The sequence below is a fragment of the Nicotiana tomentosiformis genome, chromosome 1 (genome assembly GCF_000390325.3).
Source record: "Nicotiana tomentosiformis chromosome 1, ASM39032v3, whole genome shotgun sequence".
Classification (NCBI taxonomy): domain Eukaryota; kingdom Viridiplantae; phylum Streptophyta; class Magnoliopsida; order Solanales; family Solanaceae; genus Nicotiana; species Nicotiana tomentosiformis.
The window spans coordinates 110,058,310-110,073,352 of record NC_090812.1 but is presented as its reverse complement, the minus strand read 5'-3'; the positions used below and the strand labels follow the sequence as shown (position 1 = coordinate 110,073,352).

General features: G+C 38.6%; 1 protein-coding gene across 1 annotated transcript; it reads right to left on the bottom strand.

The window, feature by feature from the left end:
* Nucleotides 1-12,470: 12,470 nt before the first annotated feature.
* LOC138908654 (uncharacterized) lies at nt 12,471-14,057 on the bottom strand. Its single transcript, XM_070199336.1, has 3 exons — nt 13,906-14,057; nt 12,894-13,653; nt 12,471-12,779 (listed from the first exon to the last, which is right to left on the bottom strand). Exons 1-3 carry the CDS (start codon nt 14,055-14,057, stop codon nt 12,471-12,473), a joined length of 1,221 nt encoding a protein of 406 aa, XP_070055437.1.
* Nucleotides 14,058-15,043: the final 986 nt, after the last annotated feature.

The following is a 15,043-nucleotide window of genomic DNA, read 5'->3' as shown; positions in this document are numbered from 1 at the left end:
CCTCCTACCCTTATCCCAACACTATCACTGAGTACCTTACGGATGCGGGGGTAGAGCCGAGGGATTTTGATACCAAGGTGCTGGCAAAGATGCCCTACTCATGGTATTCTTTGATGGGTGGTGGAAACCCAATGAAAAATGGTCAACACTCTACTACTGCAGGCCAGTCTGATGAGCCCTCCGGGGTAGTTGCTGGGACAATTGACATGCCATCAACTTTAGTAGAGCCTTTTGATGGTGAATCAGCTATGCCTCCACCTCACTCTTCAGGTCCTTCAGCAGCAGTGCCCTCCACATCGGCTTTGAAGCCGGTGCCTATGTCTTCTACTCCACTATCTGTGTTGCGAGGCTCTCATACTTTGGCGAGCCTCAACAACTGGATGTAGACAACTACTACAAAGTTGTCTGACTAATCCGGTCATGTTACAGCGCAGTTATCTATGCCGGCACCCCAGATACCTCCGATAGTGGAGGAGACTTTGAAGAAGCTCTTGGAGAACCAGGCCACTACAATGAACACCTTGGTACAACATGGATTAGCGATTGAGAAGGTGGGAAAGCAAGTAAAGAAAATGAGGAAATCCAGGCATCCAAGAAATCAATTGAAAAGCTTCAAAAACAGGTGACCAAGATTGCTGCAGCTGGAGATCTTCCATTTGACATGCTGATGGATCCAACACCACCAGCACCATCAGTTCCAGTGGCACCAACTAACCAGTATGACAAGCCAGACATGGTTGCCGACACTGCTAAGGCGGTACACCAGATGTTCACCAAACTAACTACTCCTACAGTCGAGGATGATGAGATCCAGTTAGAGGAGACTGAGGGTGGTGACGCTTCTATGGACACAGAGATGTCCAAGGCCACATAGGGAGTCTTTTTCACTCTTACCCTTCTTTATTCTTGTTTTGTTAAGCATTGGAGAAAATGCTTATTTTTATTCGGAGGGTGGAGTTTATTTGCTATTTGGATGACTTTTAGACATTTCGTTTGTAATAACTGACAATATTTTTTTCTTTCTCTTTACTCTGTATATATATTCTCTCTTTTCTTCTCTTATTATGTATATTCATTATGCTTTTAGTAGTTTGATTTTTAGATTTTTATTCTATTTTTTTATTAGTTTATGTTTAATCTAGTAGCTTCTTTTTATGTTTTAGTGAACTATAAGCCTTTGGTTTTCTTAATGCCACGGTTCTTTCCAAAGGTATTTTTTGTGTGAACCGGGTGACTCTTCCGAACAATGGATGGCATGACAACCTTCTTAAGGGATTGAGTCCGTTTGTGGTTTTTAGGTAAGAATAGTAGTAATAATTAATAAAAATACCTCACTGAGACAGGCTCGAAGAGTCAAAACATGCTTCACTTGGTAACATCACATTTAACTACGTGCTTATGGTTAAAACCAAGCTTTTTGGAAAGAAATAGCTCTAGTTAATGATTTTTTGACTCTTGTGTTGACTTGAACAATCATCAAGTGGTTTAGTCGAACCATAGTGATTTTCAATCTTGAATATAGTCGTTGTGGGCCGTTGACTCTATCCTTTTTAACAATCTAGCTGCGTGAGAGTTGAGATATTTTTGTTACAAGTCCAAGTACCCGTACGAATGGTCTAGAACTTGCCCCGAATATGTTTCGAGGCAAAATATTAAATTTTGCTTGGCTTGAGAAGTGATTGTAGGCTCTCCTTGACCCCCTTGAAATTTTCCATGGCCCACAAATGTTGTTATCCCTAGTCAACCCATTTGATCCTAAAACCTTTCTCATTTGATAACCATGTTACAAGCCTTTACCCGTTTTGTCATGACCCTCTCCTAGCACCCGAGCTTTCCTTAATACTATCGTGGAACAATTGGCTACAACATAAGTTTGGGGGAGAGACAAGGAGTTTGAAAAAGATATCAAGGCGCAAAAAGAGGAAAGAAATGAAGATAAGGAAAAGCAAGAAAAAGAAAGAAAACAATATGCAAAAAGAAAGTGAATAAGTTGAAGAGTTGCAGGGATTCAAAGAAAAGTAATAATGCAAAGCAAGGAGAAAGAAAAGAAGAAGAAAATGAATATCATGACCAAGAAAAAGTGATGTTAAGTCTCTCTAGTTCCCCCTAAGAATGCCTCAAAGAGATGGCAAAGCATGAGCCGACAAGAGAAAATGGAGTTCTTAAGGAAAGATGAACCCGTTATATCATAGCATATCCAACCTTAGTCCAAAAGCCTTCATTGCATTCCGAAAAAGCCCTACGTGATTTCAAGTTGAGTAAACTTACATTAATGGTGATTTACATGAGGGGAAATCCTATGTTACTTAAAGTCGTACTTGCGACATTCTTTTGAGAGAGATGAGCGAACCTATTACAAATCTTTGAATTGAGTGCTATATTATTAAGTGAGATATGCAAACAGAGAGTAGAGGAGGATGAGTTTGGGATCCAAAATGACCTACATGAAAGAACGAGCTTCCTTGATGAATCAAGTCAACTCTTGATGCTCAAGTCTCACATTATAACAATTTGTGCTTAAATATTCAACCAATTGCCTTGTTGATAATTCATAAGTGTTGTGGGTAATTGTTGGTCCCAAGTGATGTGTGATTGATGCAACTTTGATTAGTTGGAATAGCTCTTAACTTGTGGAGGTTGGAATTACCTTATTTCTTTAGGACAAGCAAAAGCTTAAGTTTGGGGGAGTTAATAAGTGGATATTTTGGCTACTTATTAGCGCCTTTTTGCTTTCGTTTTAGTCCAAAAGCACTTAATTGTGTTCCCGTAAACTGATAAACAGTGCTTAATTGTAGGAATATTGAAAGATGAGCTCCCGGGATGAAATCCAACTAAAAAAAGAGTAATCTAAACTCAAAGACAAAAACAGGCACAAAAGCTCAGAAGTGCAGACCGTAGATTATCATCCGCGGTCGTAGGATGAGAAGAAACGCCTATCACAAAAGTGTGAAAAGTGCGGTCCGCAAATTATATGTGCGGCCGCAGAAACTGGGTAAGAGCAAAAGTTCAGAGAACCTGCATCTCAAGTTCAACAAAAGTGCGGACCGCACACTTACTGTGCAGCCGCAGTCACATTTTTTGCGTACTGCAGAAGAGCAAGGTTCGGCCGCAGACACATTTGTCCGGACCGCAGAGAGAGAGAAGTGCGGCCGCAGTTCAAAATTATGCGACCGCATATTTTTCAATCCTGTCAAGCTGAAGCAAAGTGTGGACCGCACATGGAATTGTACGACCGCAGAACCTCCGAAAGTGTATTTTTGTTCAAAAATTCTAGCCGAGTATAAATAGAAGAGTTTCACTTTTTAGGTTAAGTTTTGACATCAACTGCTACAGTAGACGCGTTCGTTTACTCTTTTTAGTAGTTTTTGCTATTTAGAGCTTTTTGAATATTGATTCCATCATTTTAATTATCAATATGAGTTTAATTATAATTTATTCTTGTATTTCTTCTATCTTAAGAATGAGTGACTGGATTTTCACTAGGGTTGTGACCCAACCCTAGAGTGTAATCTTACTGGGCATTTGATTTATTGCTTGTTTATGGTTGGGTATTTATTATTTCGTCTTGTTCTTGATTTTAATTGTAAAATTAATGGTTGCAAATATTAGTTCATGCCTATTTGACTTGGTCTCTACTTGAGAAAGAGAGACTTAGTCTAGAAAAACCTGGCTAATAAGAAATTGGGTAAATCGAGAGATTGATAGTCCTACTTAAAGGGTTGAACCTATAGATAGTAAAACCCGACTTGAGCTTTGTATCAACCGTTTTGTTCAATACACATTTGGACTTGAGAAAGCCAGATTGGGAAAAATCACTCTCTGACCGAGAGGTATTGAGTGGGTACTCGAGTGTTGATAGCTATAATACACCCCGATAAATAAAACAAGCTTTAATATTTACAACCCGTTAGGCAAACACCTAGGTGAAGGTCATAGCCCTAGGCCTTATACATCATTTGAAAAACAACAACAAAAACACTTTCCTAGTTTCAATTCATAGTTTGTAATTTTAGTTTAAATTAGACCTAGAAACAACCCAAGTTTGTGGAAGTGCAATTTGAGATATTTCAAGCTCATACACTATAATATATACCCCTAAGTCCTATTCATATCTCCCTGTGGAAAATCGACCTCGACTTCTTGTTGGGTATTACTATTACATCGACCGTTTCATAACCTTAAATAGAGGTGTAACGTGGACGAGATTACTTACTACTACTATTACCTAAATATGGCACTCACTCATTCCCTTAAGAAAGTTGTCACACTATCCATTCTCGAGAAGAGTCACCCGGTTCACGCAAAAGACCACCTTTGGAAAGAACCGTAGCATTAAGAAAACCAAAGGTTTATTATTAACACTAATAAGAAAAACATAAAATCAACCAAACAAACACAACTAAAGATAAACAACTAAAAATGCTAATAAATGTAACAACGACTAAAGATAAACAAAAAAGTAGAATCATCCAATTATTACATTCTAGTGTTGTCAAATGTATCAAATCATAATAAAATATACTCCACCTCCCCCCTCCAAATAAAAAGAAGCATTGTACCTAATGCTTACCAAAATAAGATCAAAGAGCAGAGAGGGTGAAGAAACTCCCTAAGTGTACTCAGTCATCAAAGTGTCACCAACAACATCAGTCCCATCTTGCTTAGCTAATTGAATATCATCATCGTGTGTGGGAGCGACCTGCGAGTTGAACATGTCACGCACCACCTCAGTAGTGTCAGATTCCAGGCATGGGTCCTAGGGTTGAGCAGCGAGATCCTCATGAGAAGATGAAGTTGGGTGAGGCTGGGCGGGGTCTAGTAGCATGTCAAAGGGCAAATCACCAGTCTCAGCTAGCCTGGTAACCTCAGCTCGAAGTGCATCAACAGACTTCGTGTTGGCCTGTGTCTTTCTCATATTCCTCATATGCTTGGTCAACCGCTCAATCACTGCACCATGTTGTACCAGTGTATCCATAATCACCATCTGGTTGTCTATTGTCGCACCCTTTTTTCTCTCGAAAGTGGCCCTCCACGTGAAATAACTCTTTTAAAGGAAGGGTATTAAAAGTGAAGAGTCGCCACCTAATAGTTTTAAGGTGCGTTAGGGCACCTATTACGCAAATAACTCTGTTTGACTAGTCAACGCCACCAAAGATCGGATAAGGGCTCAAATTACCTCAAAAGAGAAGGTGTTAGGCACTCTTCGAGGTCCACAACTGTGGGTCCCGATCGAACTTAAGACTATGTAGATTAAGTAATTAGGCTAGATGATCTGATAAACAAGAAATATAAAAGTCGAAGAAGTTCATTATAACACAATGAGAATTGGTACAAATCTTAAGGACTACAAGGATATGACTACAATGATCTATATTAAATGACTAAGTGTGAATAGCAAGTATATAAAGGAGGGGGGGTCCTAAGCTTTTTAGCCTAAAGGATCACCCCGTGCAACATAAATAATTATTTGCAACTCCATTTAAATAGGAGTTGCTCATATTATTCAGCTGGCACGGACTATCATCTCCTGCTACCCGATTACTATGTTGATGTTGTTTACCTAAAGCGTTCTAATTCAATTCTAAGTCTCTGCCTATGCGTGCACTACCCGTACCATGCCTATGGTCCAGGAGGCTTTGGACCTCTATTTGGGTGATTCTAAACGTACTTAGGATGCTAAAAAATGATAAAACTAATTGCGTATTTAAGAACAAAGAGGGCTGCACATAATAGCAGAGAGTGGCTCATGTTAGCCTCCACACATAAACGGAGAAGCACACAGACTAATTGTCAAATTAAGCAATAGAACATTTTGAACTTGAGACTCAGAATCTTTTGGTTCTATATGCATGATCTCTATATGATTCCAATATCAAACAGCAATGTTGCATTTTAGGCTAACGTACAGATTAAATCATTATAAGTCCTATAGACATGATTTCTAAGTGATTCTGATTTAGCAATACGCAGGCAACGAATTTGCAGGTTACAAACCTATAGGCATAATTTTTAGATTGTTTGTGCAAAAGGCAGGGAAAGACCCCAGAATCATGAATTACCAGCGCTGATTTTATAGACGAGTTTCTTAGACAGGTGACAATATCCTAGGAGAATGATATCTATAGTTGGCAATTTACTCTATATAGTTTTATCCCTATAGGCATGTTGTCCAAACGAGGCAGTACAAACGATATGGGCAGCTAATTGATTATTAAACCTATAGGTATGGTATCTAGATGAGAAGTACAATGATAATTATGGTGATTGATAGACTAGTCATTCGAAGTCCTATAAGCATGGCACCTAAATAAGTAGAATATTGCATTGCTATGCCCTATAGACATGCTATCTCAGAAAAGCACAATAGAAGAAACAGGTACGGCAAATACTTGAAATAGCATGCGTTGGCATGTTAAGTGATGTGTGTGCGTGTGACTCCTATAAGCAGTCTTTCTACGCATAAAACAAAAGCATGTAATAGCAAATAGACCACATAAATCCTATAGGCACGTTTTCTACCCATTTATGTGAGAATAGAAGTACCATATCCCTCATTTTACTAATTTCTCCATCTGTTTTGTTCTTACAATTTATTACAAACCCAAATAGAATAATTACAAGGACAAGTAGAACAATTATGTGTACAATAGAGCAATTACAAGCCCAACACAAATACAAAATAACTCAGTGATGCTTCTAGGCCTTCACCAGCCCTAATCTTCATATAAACCAACATGCCAAATTCCAGTACTTAAGGATGATTAAAACACAGTTGAATTCGGTGCTCAGGTCCAACAAAAGCATGGCCCAACAAACCAGGCCCAATCATTTAGACAATTATCTCGCTTACCCATTAACAAACAGCGGGAACATAGGAACATAAATGCAACCAGTCATTCAGGTGACTTAGAGTCTGGGCAAGGATACATACACATGGATTCTTAGTAGCAAGATTTCTAAGTAACCAAACTAATGGTGATCTCTAATAGGTGTAAGAACACATGAGCACATACAAAGGGTTATAGCAAACACATAGAATGAGTAGTAACGAACAGATTTAAAGTGATAGCACCACAGTGATAGACTTTCAGAATAAGTAAAGTTTGATTGCAAAAATCTATCAAACAAGAGTTCTTATAGCAATGGAACTAAGCATGAGAGTTTAAGGTAGGCATGGTCATGAATTAACTCTAAGCAGATTAGCAAGTAGCATGTTATCCATGAATTATTTAAACATCAATTTCCTTAAGAGGTTTTGCCACACAAAAAATCCAAAGCAGGGCATGAAGATCAACTCATAACAGGCAACAAATGCAGAAATCAAGTTTAACATAAACATAATGAACCAACCCAAGGAGGTCAGGGATCAAACCAGTTAACCATGCATAGTGCACATATTCTGAAAATTTAGGACGTAAACAGATTTTGATGCTAAAGAACAATAGAATTGCAGAATAACTTTAAGGCGAATATAATTGCATACAAAGGTAGCACAATATCCAAATCATGCTGGCTCACGGAAGTTCAAATATTAATATACAGAACATGAACAAAAACAGAAAAGGGGAATAAGATTGCTAGAGTCAAGAGAACTAACCAGTTACAAATTCAACAAATAAAATGAGAGAAAAGCTAGGTGTCAGAAGCAGCTCGAATATCACCAGTAAAGAGAACAACAAAAAGACCCAAATACTAGTGCATCAAAGTTCACAAGAGCCTCAAATGGACCCCGAGCAGTGCTCGTACTAGGGAGATCGTTAGAGAGGATTTCAACTGCCTTGGCTTTCAACCTGGCAAGAGCAATAGATTCAGAATAGTATCGAGTGAGTGAGAGCATGGGAGAATAATAATGGTTCTTCAGTGATTCTATTTCGTTCAAAAGGGAATTGGGGAGGGGTTTATATATCATCAGAATTAAGTACCCAGCAAGGAAAGACAGTAAATTAAACACAAATAAGAAAAATATAGCATGCAAAATCAATTTGAATGAGTTTAGGTAGAAAATCCGGTAAACCCTAGTTCAAAACGAAAGCACAGATGGTCGAAAATCTCACTGAATCGGACCATATAGCTTGGTAGTGAGTGCATATAGATGAAATAACGTCTAAATCTCAAAGGTTGAAGGTAGTGGCACTCGATTTGGGGATTGGTACTTGCCAAAATTGAGGGAAGTACTATGTAACACCATAGTCTTGTAAGAAACGATGAGATGATCCATAAAAGGTAAGAGAAACATAGGAAAAATTCATGATTGATCGAATTTGGGAGAAGATTGAGGAAGGCTGCTGCTAGGGTTTGTGAGGAGGAAGGTTCGAGAGGTTCTAGGGGCGGCGGAATGAGAGAGCGATCTTTAGGGTTAGGGGTTTGGTGGATAAAAGAAATGGATGGTTTGTGGGCCGTTGATCTCTGAGATCAACGGTCAAGATTAAAAGGGAGATGGGGCGGGTTATAAGATGGGTCACGACCGGGTTGGGCTAAAAGGGTCATCTGGTATTGGGCTGAAGGGTTATTGGGGTGCTGGGCTAATCTTTTGGGACAAATTTCGTCCAAAAATTAGCCTATTTTGGGCCAGCTCTTGAAACCCCTTTAAAATTAATAAAATAAATTATTAAAACATTTAATAAATGGTAAAAAATAATATTTATGTTGTAAAACTATTAAAATAATAAATCAACATAATAAAAATATAAAAATGCTATTTTGGCATAAATAATATAGTAAATGCAATTATTTGTAGAATATAGGTCATTTTTGCAAAATTATGTAAATAGCTCAAAATAAATACAAATATAATTATATAGAATGAAGTAAAATATTATGAAACATATATGTGGATGCAAATATAGTAATTTGGATGATTAATTCATCATAAAATAATTTAATGGATAATTAATAAATATTTAGATAATTTAAATACAAGAAAATTAATTTTAAAGCTCTAAAAATTATGAAAATAAATTATAAAAATATCTTTATAGATCTTGTAAATTGAGTAATGATGCATAATGACATTTTGAGAATATATATACTATTTGGAAAAATATGAGGGCAAAATTGTGTATCAACAACTGCCACTCTTTACTCGGGAATGATGGAAGAGTTATCGGGTAAAGAAAATGATGACCAACATTGACCGAATTGAGTGGGGAATGATGTGATTTGAAAAAAAAATGGGGGCCGAACCCTGGTTCCTCAGTTGCCTAGATATCCCTGGTGTTACGGGAATCAGGCCGTGTGTAGTTCTGGATCCAACGACGAACAAAATCGATGGAGTTGTTACAAGAATGTTCGTGTGTTTGGAAAAAGATTCTTTTGGGTAGCATAATGTTGTAAGTATCGGACAATTATAGGTGGAGTCATGAATGTGAAATGAAATTTATTGATGTATTACAAAGCAGATATCTGAACGGTCATGGAGTAAAGGGTAGTCAATTACTGGTAATCGGTTATGTTTCGAGGTGGTCAAAGGATGTGAACGTTGTCAACGGAAATTGGAGCGATGATTTCTCCCGTTTGTAGAACAGTTATCTCCCGAATTACCTGCAATACTTAAAACACAGTGCATGCGAACATATATGGGTCATTGTGACAATTTAAACATGATACAAATTTCCTTTGGACCATGAAGGTTGTCTTTGGACGATGAGGATGATGTCCTTAGACCATGACGTCCTGGGCCACGAAGCATATGATAAGGAATTCACAGGCCATGAAATGGTGTCCTCGGGCCATGAGGATGATGCATCTGTACTATGATGCCTTTGAATAATGATGTATAGTTTCGAAAGATCCTCAGGCCATGGAATGGTGTCTCCTAGCTATGAGGATGGTGCATTCTGACTATGACGCCTTCGAACAAAAATGGCGATATTTTAGCCTACGAAATGCAAAGATTTGATACTTAGTTGTATGCGAGGACGAGACAAGACAAGGCTTAGTCTTATATAAGATGAGGGTAGTGCTTAGCCCTATGCGAATAAAGGGGGTAGTGCTTAGCCTTATGTAGTGTAGCGAAGACGGTGTTTAGTCTTATGTAAGGAAAGGAGACAATGCTTAGTCTTTGACAAGGAAAGGCAATGCTTAGCCTTATGCAAGGAATAAAGAGAATGCTTAGTCTCATACAAAGGAGGGGAGACAGTGTTTAGTCTCATACAAACAAAAGGCAATGCTTAGCCTTATGTAGTTACGGAGGCAATGCTTAGCCTCATGCAAGAAATGAAGACAATACTTAGTCTCATGCAAAGAAAGGCAGTGCTTAGCCTTATACCATTACAGAGGTAATGCTTAACCTCATATAAGAAATGGAGACAATGCTTAGTTTCATGCGAAGAAAGGCAGTGCCTAGCCTTATGCGATGAAAGGAAGTGCTTAGCCTTATGCTATTATGGAGGCAATGCTTAGCCTTATGCAAGAAATGGAGACAATGCTTAGTCTCATGCAAATAAAGGCAGTGCTTAGCCTTATCCAATTATGGAGGTAATGCTTAGCCTCATGCAAGAAATGGAGACAATGCTTAGTCTCATGCAAAGAAAGTCAGTGCTTAGCCTTATGCTATTACGGAGGCAATGCTTAGCCTCATGAAAGGAATGGAGATAATTCTTAGTCTCATGAAAATAAAGGAAATGCTTAGCCTTATGAAATTACGGAAGAAATGCTTAGCCTCATGCTAGAAATGGAAACAATGCTTAGTCTCATGCAAAGAAAGGTAGTGCTTAGCCTTATGCGTTGAAATGCAGTGGATAGCTGTGAGAGAATAAAGTATTTCATAGCTCTATGTGTTTGCATTAGGTAACTTTGTCGTTATGAAGATAGTGATTTTGCTACATGTATCTATTTGCGAATATTCCTGTTATGTTTATTGTGCCTGCATCCAAAGAAAAAACTATGAGTTTGTGGGGGAACGGTTGGTTCGTGCTCTTGATTCCTTGCTTTGCCTTTACTCTTGTCTTGAGGTCCTGCCTGAGTTACCCTGGGTAACATCTAGCTGCCATAGAAACAATGTTTTCGAAAAGCATGTATGCACTTGATAAAGTTATTTGCAAAAGTGTAGTTGTTTTGAAATATGATAAAGCACGAGATCAAATAATTTAGATGAACCGGTGACTGCGACACATTTAAAGACATTGCAACCTATTTGCTTTAGAATTTTGAGGGTCCTCCTCAAACTTCTGCCCCAGTTTAAATGCATACTTTCGGCAACACATTCCTTGGTTGTTCTATACATGATAGAGGCGGACAAACTCGAAATCTTGCCCCAGCTTCTGATCATGGGGGAAATGAAGATTTTATTAGGATGTGACCGAACACACAGGGCTGCCTACGTATCCCCTCTTAAACGGGAATCAGGTCAAGTGTAGTTCAGTTACATCAAATGAAAAATGCAAACAATCTTAAACATAGTATCTCTTGACCGCGTCTGAATTGATAGGTTTCGGCTAAATCTCTCCGTCCATTTTTGCAAGTATAAGTCCTCCTCCTGTTATTACTCGATGAACCATATAGGGACCTTTCCAGTTGGGTGAGAACTTCCTCTTGGCTTCATCCTGATGCAGGAAGATTCGCTTTAGCACCAATTGCCCCGGTTTGAATTGCCTTGGCCTGACCCTTGTTTTGAAAGCTTTTGCCATTCTGTTCTGGTATAGTTGACCATGACATACTGCATTCATTATTTTCCCATAAATGAGAGCTAGTTGTTCATAGCAGATTCGTATCCATTCTGCATCGCTGACCTCAACTTCTTGTATAATTCTTAGAGAAGGGACTTCTACTTCGGCAGGAATAACAACTTCAGTACGATAAACCAATAGGTAGGGAGTTTCCCCAGTTGATGTACGAACTGTGGTACAATATCCAAGCAAAGCAACTGGCAGCTTCTCGTGCCATTATTTATTATTATCCACCATTTTCCTCAATATATTCTTGATGTTCTTGTTGGCGGCTTCTAAGGTTTTGTTCATTTGTGGCCTATATGTTGTGGAATTCCTATGCTTGATCTTGAATGTTTCACACATGGCTTTTATCAAATCGCTGTTTAAATTGACAGCGTTGTCGGTAATGATTGACTCTGGTACTCCGAATCGACATGCAATTCGGTCCGGAACAAAATCCGCTACAAGCTTCTTAGTTACTACTTTATAAGACGCAACTTCAACCCATTTTGTGAAGTAGTCTATGGACACCAAAATGAACCTATGCCCATTTGAAGCAGCAGGCTCGATTGGGCCGATGATATCCATACCCCAAGCGGAGAAAGGCCAGGGAGAACTTGTTGCATTGAGTTCATTGGGTGGTACTTGTATCATGTCAGCATGTATTTGGCATTGGTGAAACTTCTGAACATACTTGATGCAGTCTGTTTCCATAGTCATCCAGAAATACCCTGCTCTTAGTATCTTCATGGCTAAGATGAAACCATTCATGTGCGGTACGCAAGTTCTGGCATATATTTCCTCGAGCAATCTGGATTCCTCCTAGGCATCGACACGCCGTAGTAACCCCAGGTCAGGAGTCCTTCTATATAGAATTCCCCCGCTTTGAAAGAAATAGTTGGCTAATCTTCGAAGTATGCGCTTCTGAGTAGGGGTAGCAGTATTTGGATATTCTCCCTTTTTCGGGTATTTCTTGATGTCGTGGAACCATGGATTTCCGTCAATATCTTCTTCAATATGAGCACAATAAGCGGGTTGTTTCTGAATCCCTATTGGGAAAGGATAGATGAAATTCTTGTTCGGCTGTTGTATCATGGAAGACAAAGTAGCTAACGCATCTGCAAACTCATTCTGAATCCTAGGAACATGTTTGAATTATATCTTTGTGAACCTCTTGATTAGCTCTTGTACGCAGTGAAAATATGGCAATATTTTGGTGTTCTTCATAGCCCATTCCCCTAGAACCTGGTGCACCAAAAGATCTGAATCTCTGATTACCATCAACTCCTGAACATTCATGTCAATGGCCAATCTAAGCCCCAAAATGCAAGCCTCATATTCTGCCATATTATTGGTGCATGGAAACTTGAGTTTTGCGGATATCGGATAGTGTTGGCCGGTTTCTGATACTAAGACAGCCCTGATACCCACTCCTTTGAAGTTTGTTGATCCGTAGAAGAACATTCTCCAACCATCATATGCCTTGGTGATATATTCTCCTACAAATGACACCTCCTCATCGGGAAAATACATTTTCAATGGTTTGTATTCTCCGTTTATGAGATTTTTTTGCCAGATGATGTCGAATTTTCTAAATAATATTTTCCATTTTGCTAACTTGCCCGTAGGCATGGGTTTCTGGAAGATGTACTTTAGCGGATCCATCCTTGATATGAGATATGTAGTGTATGCATAGAAATAATGCCTCAACTTCTGAGATATCCACGTCAAAGCACAGCAAGTGCGTTCCATTAAAGAATACCGGGCTTCGTAAGGCATGAATTTCTTTCTCAGATAATATATTGCATGCTCCTTTCTTCCAGTTTCATCATGTTGTCCCAAAACACAACCAAAATTTCCCTCCAATATGAACAAATAAAGCAGCAGGGACCTTCTTGGTTCTGGTGGGACCAGAATAGGTGGTTTAGATAAATACTCCTTGCTTTTGTCGAATGCTTTCTGGCATTCTTCAGTCCAACTTATTGCAACATCTTTCTTCAGCATCCTGAAGATTGGCTCACATATCACAGTTGACTGTGCTATGAAGCGTCTGATGTAATTGAGACTCCCTAAAAATCTCATCACATCTTTCTTATTCTTCGGAGGTGGTAGGTCTTGGTTAGCTTTAACCTTTTATGGGTCCAACTCAATCCCTCGGCAACTGACGATAAATCCTAACAATTTTCCCGTAGGGACTTTGAAGGCACATTTTGCACGATTCAACTTCAAATTGTATTTTCAAAGCCAGTCGAAAAACCTTTTCAATTCTGCTATATGATCTGAATTCCTTTTAGATTTGATGATAACGTCATCAGCGTACACCTCTATTTCTTTGTATATCATGTCATGGAAGATGGTTGTCATGGCTTTCATGTAGGTGGCCCCAGCATTCTTCAGACCAAACGACATCATTTTGTAAGAATATATCCCTCATGGTGTAATCAAGGTTGTCTTTTCGGAATCCTCTTCATCCATCTAGATCTGATGGTATCATGCGAAGCAATCCACAAAGGATTGTAGCTCATGCTTGGCACAGTTGTCAATCAGTATGTGCATGTTGGTTAGTGGGAAATCATCTTTGGGACTTGCTCTATTCAGATCTCTATAGTCAACACATACTCTAACTTTCCCATCTTTCTTTGGAACTGGCATAATGTTGGCCAACCAAGTCGGATATTCGACCACTCGGAGAACCTTGGCTTTGATTTGCTTGGTCACCTCTTCTTTTATCTTCAAACTCATATCCGGCTTGAACTTTCTGAGCTTCTTCTTTACCGGTGGACACATGGGATTAGTGGGTAGCTTGTGATTTTGTTAATTGAAGAAATTATTGGAAAATAAAAAAGCAAGTACAAAAATGAGTAATAACCCCCAGTAGAGACTGGTACGATTTAATTTAACATTTTTTTTGTTCTGGTTTGATTGTGTCGTAGCTCTATAATTCGGATTAAGTTTATCGTTGGATGAACTGCTGATATTGATTAAAAAAAAAGGTAGGTACAGCTAGGCTCAAACCAGTCATATTGTCGTAGGACCATGCAAAGATATCTTTATATTCTTTTAGGAATCTGATGTACTATTCCTTCTCTGATGGGGATAAATGAATGCTTATTCGTGTTTCCTTGACCGTTTCGGAATTTCCTAAGTTAAGGGCCTCAGTTTCCTCCAAATTAGACTTTGTCTTGTTCTAAACGTTTTTTACTTCTTTGATGATTTCCTTAGGTATTAGATTATCTTCCATATCCTCTAAATCACTATCTGTGAGTCGCGTTGTCTCATTACATGTCATAGTCGTAGGTTCAACGGGATAAGTAACAATAATGATGAAAAAGAAAATATAAAGAATAATAATAAATACGAAAAGTAGTAATGCATAAATAAAATCTTTAAATGTC

What these genes read in the sequence shown, in the direction of transcription:
- LOC138908654 (XM_070199336.1), bottom strand. Translation starts at nt 14,057, where the DNA reads ATGTCGTTTGGTCTGAAGAATGCTGGGGCCACCTACATGAAAGCCATG. An exon ending in CATATAGCAGAATTGAAAAG is followed by an intron (nt 13,654 to 13,905) that starts GTTTTTCGACTG and finishes GCCAATCTTCAG; the next exon opens with GATGCTGAAGAAAGATGTTG. An exon ending in CAGATCTTTTGGTGCACCAG is followed by an intron (nt 12,780 to 12,893) that starts GTTCTAGGGGAA and finishes CCTAGGATTCAG; the next exon opens with AATGAGTTTGCAGATGCGTT.